Source organism: Saccostrea echinata, unplaced genomic scaffold (genome assembly GCF_033153115.1).
Source record: "Saccostrea echinata isolate AGI-Se365-2 ecotype Australia unplaced genomic scaffold, CSIRO_AGI_Sech_v1 ptg000028l, whole genome shotgun sequence".
Lineage (NCBI taxonomy): Eukaryota > Metazoa > Mollusca > Bivalvia > Ostreida > Ostreidae > Saccostrea > Saccostrea echinata.
The window spans coordinates 4849029-4854888 of record NW_026889777.1 but is presented as its reverse complement, the minus strand read 5'-3'; the positions used below and the strand labels follow the sequence as shown (position 1 = coordinate 4854888).

At 33.8% G+C, this 5860-nt stretch overlaps 1 protein-coding gene across 1 annotated transcript; it reads left to right on the top strand.

Moving 5' to 3' along the window:
* The first annotated feature begins 998 nt into the window (after nt 1-998).
* On the top strand, nt 999-3531 carry LOC133193649 (uncharacterized). Its single transcript, XM_061329603.1, has 2 exons — nt 999-1096; nt 1692-3531. The coding sequence occupies exon 2, from the start codon at nt 1704-1706 to the stop codon at nt 2742-2744; it is 1041 nt and encodes a 346-aa protein (XP_061185587.1). The 5' UTR covers nt 999-1096; nt 1692-1703; the 3' UTR covers nt 2745-3531.
* Nucleotides 3532-5860: the final 2329 nt, after the last annotated feature.

Below are 5860 nucleotides of genomic sequence, written 5' to 3'. Positions count from 1 at the left end.
TGGTTAGGAACAACATGGTACTCCATTACAAGATCATTTCATAGCTCCCCGGGCTAAGGGTACATGGATCGAAGTTTGTCTGGCTTTCCTTTCCTTACAAGAATGACTCTGAGGTTTTTGAACAAGTGAAGGACCTTACTCGTTTTTATTTTTATAGTGCTTTAATGTATGTAAAATTTCTAGATAAATCACCCATTCGCGAATTATTGTTCTCGCGATTTGACGCCCTTGGGCCTTTTCGCGATATTAAGTACTCGCGTAAAATAAGGAATCTACAGTAGAAGATTAAAGTTTTTAACTACATGTATTTTTCATATGGAATCATAAATTAACAAACCTGAAAGGTAACATTGTCATCATGATTTGCCAGAATCTTAACGTATTGTATATAGTGTAGGATTTTTGCATACAATGATCAAGACAGGAAAACGACTACAGCAGGGGCTTGGATTTAAATTATTGAGACGATTACATGCAGTAAAAATGACCTTTTAAAAATTGTTTAAAATTTAAATGTGACTTCAGGCGGATCGATACGTTTTGACGTGTCATTGTGACGGAGCCATCACAGTTTTTACGACGTAAAGTAAATTTTTATCCAATCAAATGGTGCATTAAAACCAGAATTAAATTAAAGAGAGAAATTTTCCGGCGTATGTTTCTTCTGTAAATATCAGATGAAAATATAATTTGGTACTGACTTTTTTTTGTTGTTCTTTTCAATTACTATTCCTTACTAGTCCTTATTGGGGGAGGGGGGGGGGGCTGGGCTGGGGATGTTTCCTAATATATATTGTGATTCCAATAAATTTGTGTAAGCTTCAAGAAATTTTATTTTCAAGCTCTTATATATGGATTATATTATACATATCCAAACTGTAAATAGAGATTTCATGTTAATTATATTCAGAAAATCAGTAAAAATTAATACTTCTTGGCAATTTGTACAATGTACAATTTTCACAAACGGGCTTCCCTACTCTTTACAACAATGGTTAATCATAAATTAGGGACAGTCTTGACAGACAGATGAACGCAAAATACAAAACCTTAAGGACAAGCTTAAAGGAATATTCACATTAACAGGACAATTAAGGTAAATATGCCACACATCATATTTAATTTTTATAATTCCTTTCTATTAATCAATAAGGGAAGATTATTTATACGAAATATGAAATAATCTGCTTTTTAGCAAATAAGTTATTCCCTAGGTAAAGACACACACTCCCTCAGGCTGAATACGAAACATGCTTTGTTAAAAAAAAAATGCCTGGAAACACTCACGAAGACCTTTCTACGATTGTAAATTAAATGTACATTTTTCTTTCATTGATTTTTTTTTTAATTTGGCAAAATTGTACTACAGATCATTGTAGAATTCTTACTTGTATTTTATTTCCTTTTCACTATTTTTAATGCCGAAAGGAATATGCAAATTAGCTAACAGAAATATATAACCTTGACATAGATTACTATATAAGGAAATACGCACATTCTGCAAGACGTACTAAGTACTTAGCATCTAAGGCTGAACAAATTGTTTTACGAAGAACACATATTTTGAAGTTAGATCAGATTAATAAATAATTAATAAATGAATTAAATACATTAATAAATAATTCAAAGTAAATACTTTATCCTATCATTATATATCTGTATTGTTCTACGCTATCTTTTTTTCATTTCAGTTAGAGAGGACAATGGTCTTCAAATACAGAGTCTATGTGGTACTGTTGTCATCTTTGTGTATGGTCTTGTCTCAGTCTTGCCCAAAAGAATGCATTTGTAGATCAAATGACGTGAAATGCCCAGCGTCCGTCAACTTCCCCGAGTCTTTTCCTTCCAATACTGAGAAAATTGTATTTGATGAAATTACTGCTGTTGAAATTCCACCAAATGCCTTTGCACATCTTCCTAATCTGACCAGTATACACTTTAGTCGCTGCAATTTTGGACAAATTAGCTCATGTGCATTTCCAAGAAAGCATAAAAATCTACGAATTACATTTGATTTGGCTGTCATTGGTGAAGTTAAAGAGGGCGCTTTCAAGGAATTGGGAGTAACTTCCATTTCATTCACGAAATCCACAGTTACTACGATAAGGGCCTATGCTTTCTGGGATATTAAAACCGATTTTAAACTAACATTCACAAATACCACGGTGCACAAAATTGAATCATTCGCATTTTACAATGTTAGTTCAGAGAATGACTTAAAATATGAAGGTGGAACTGTAAAGTACATCATGAATTCTGCAATCAAAGACTGTGTATTTACCACGGTGAAATTGAAGAGAGTCCTTTTTGAAAAATTGGAATGCGACTCATTTCTCGCCATCGTGAAAAACAATCCACAAGTTTCAGACATCGGATTTTTGTGCAACTGCGATACAGAATGGATGAAGACAATCAACCCAGATCCGTTATTTGCAATGATGCTTGCGACCGGATCCTGCAGAGGTCCGGTAGAGCTGGAGGGAGCAAGTATGAAAGACATTCTTGAAAACAACCGAGTACAAAACTGTCCGGAAGTCAGCAATGTAGGAAGAACATGCCAACGTCCTTCACAAGATATCCCAGAATTCACATGTACAGAAAGGATTATCATGGGCCCAAGTGGACCGGATGGATCAGATAACGGATCTGGATCAAAGAAAAAACCACCTGGAGGCCATGCTAGTTTGACGTATCCTTGCTGGACTTTGATTGCAGCTGTTATAATCATATCCCTTAATCTTTAAAGAAAAAGCAAGAAAAGCAATTTTTCTATCCTTAATTGCAATAGTGGAACAGAAAGCCCGAATGTTGACAGAATTTAAGATTACACTTAATTGTAATTTCTGAATTGTCAAACATGGCACTGAATTCGTAAGAAATTATTGTTTACTTCTATAGTCTTTGAAATTTCAACTCTTCTGAGGATAAATGGAAATTAAATCACAAAACTGTTAAAATAAGATTAAATAAAACAGATACATGTATTTTAAAAACATATGGGAAAAAACTAGATTTTTATATTACATATACAATTTTAATACCAATGTCAATGCATCCTCGCAAGCCAGAGGTTCTGAGTCAACACGTTGCCGTTGGACCCCTGTCATATTTCATTCAATATTTGTGGGCTGACTGTAGCGACGTCTTTCGGAAAAATTACAAATCTTGATTGTTTTTTCTTATCTCTCAACCAATCATATTAAGCCATTCTATGATAAACAACTTGTAACACGTGCATTTGAGGTTATCTAACTATTTATGAAAGCTTTAATTTGATTGGAGCTTCTCAATGAGAGAAGCAAGCCCACGGATATTGAATGAAATATGCCAGGGGTCCAACGACAACATGTTGACTCAGGACCTCTGACTTGCGAGGATGATGTCAATGTAACAATATTAAGAAGTCTTCAGTCTTTTCGTCATGAATAAATTTGTGATTTCAAAGTTACATTATTACTGACTGGATGACACTATTGTTCTTCCATACATTGACTCCACTGATTTCTCCAGTAAACATGTTTATGCCACATGTTTTGCTGATCTATTTATGAAGAATCTTCTATTCACTGCATTCTTAATAGGCCTAATTCTGTGGTTTTCATGCTGTTATATCAAGTAATCTGCCCATAAATCTAAAATAAAAGAAATTGAAATTTACAGTTTCGCAGATTATAATCAATTAAATCACTCTTGTTATATCAGTAGGCCAAGACAAATTAATGAACACTTTATTTGTACGCATTTTCCCAAATTAAGTAAGAACCATTTATTTCTGTTCACCAATACTTTGTTTTCTTTGGACATTTTTCCGGAAAGGGGGGATTAAATGCCAGATACACTATGTTGAAAATGAATAGATTACATAAAAATAAAATAAAAATTCAATATTTACACCTTTCTACATATAATTTTCTCAGTGTCAAAAAAAAAATATATTGATCAATCTCAAAAATCAAGCGAAGAATACAAATCGTGTATACAGGACATAAACACAGATCCCTGGAAACACCAAAGATGGAATCGGGTGCCAAGGAGTACCCTGTCGACCTATCACACCCGCTGTGAGCCCTCTGTATAGACAGGGTAAAAGGAGTAATCTGTAAAATGGTATGAAATCAATGGCCTAACAATTTGGCAGAAATACTGTACGTGTATACATAAATTGGCGTATTCAAAACTTAGCGCAATCACTGGGTGTGGAGTTGTTGGCGAAATCATGAATTAGCACTATACATGTCCTTGCGGTATATTGTATTTATAAATGATTTCTTAGCGGTATTCATGAATTAGCGCATCGTTGTCTGCGCCAAAGCTGCGAAAATATGAAGCCCGCTTCTTTAAGTACAGATACAGTGGACAAATACGGTCCAACCATGGGTTGTATTTGGAAACAAGGTCATTATAACGACCATAGAAATTGAAAAATGCTGAATTAATCGATATATATATATATATTTGAAACCCATGTAACATCAACTTATTTATTAGTAGGCTGCCTCTGTTTAAAACTCAAACACATGCTCCTAAATATCGAATAAGTTTGGCGACATAAACACATATGCAGATGATTTTCGAATATTACTAAATAATTAGGAAACGATGAGATTGAAAAACTGAAGTCCTACCGTCTGTCAAATAGTTTGGTTGTTATTTGGTCATTATTACACTTCTATTATTTTTCCGCAAATAAAAATTGATCGTTAGATGTAAATAATTCCCTTAAAATTTCTGTGAACAGAGCTGTTTTGCCGTGCGTTAGTCAAGTGAGCTATTCCCTGCTTCGAAAGCTAAATTCAGGTAATCTGCAATACTCTAGATTTTACTTTTTATCGGTATAATAAAACAGTAAATACTAACCATAAAACAATAAATACTCAAGAGCATGTCTTACGAACAATTTATAAAACAAGGCAGGATATTGACAAATAAGTTAACGATACAAGGACATAAACAAACTTGTTAAAAGTCAACATGTCGTAAATGTTCTGATCGATAGAATGACCTTATTTGCAAATACAATTTGTAGTTAAGTCGAATGGTGACAGACGTCTTTCATACAGATAGGTCATTATTTTCACACTGACATATCTACGGAACTTTCAGTTTAACCGATCCTGACAAGGAGTCCACGGCGGGTGTGACCGGTTCAGTAACTATTTCAAGAGAACGGGAAAATTAGAAAGACTCGGGAATGTTTTAATAGGAATCTGAAACGCAATTTTATTGAGATTTCTAATACACGTTGATTCCTGACTATGTTAAACTTAGCACAGCTATTTGCAAGGACTATATATATATATATATATATATATATATATATATATATATATATATATATATATATATATATATATATATATATATATATATATATATATATATATATATATAAAGAGAGAGAGAGAGAGAGTACTAGGTTTTCTCTTGTGCAGTCTTATCTAAGAACACTCTATTTGCATATATATCCAGACTTGGCCTTATTTTATTACACCTCCAAACAACGTAGTATGAATAGCATGCCTATCTTAGACATGACAAAATATTTCTTTTGGTGTGCAGTGGTGATTCTGACTATTGTTAGATTGACTGAAGGAAGCTTGACTAGAGCTAATTTTGAGGAAAAATTCTTGAAGCTGAAAAATAGAGTTGAACAGCTTGAAGAAACAACACAGAAACAGTCTGATCAGTTGTCAGCTCTCCAGGAAACAGTTTCCAGGTTAACGCGAACCACAGAAAGGCAGTCTAACTTGATTAACTACCTCAGGAAAAATATGCGCGTTTACAGAAGACCTTTTGATAAAGCAAAAAGCAGAATCCACCACTCAGAACTCTCTCAAAGTTTTAAAAGCGATGCTGTTGA

What these genes read in the sequence shown, in the direction of transcription:
- LOC133193649 (XM_061329603.1), top strand. Translation starts at nt 1,704, where the DNA reads ATGGTCTTCAAATACAGAGTCTATGTGGTACTGTTGTCATCTTTGTGT.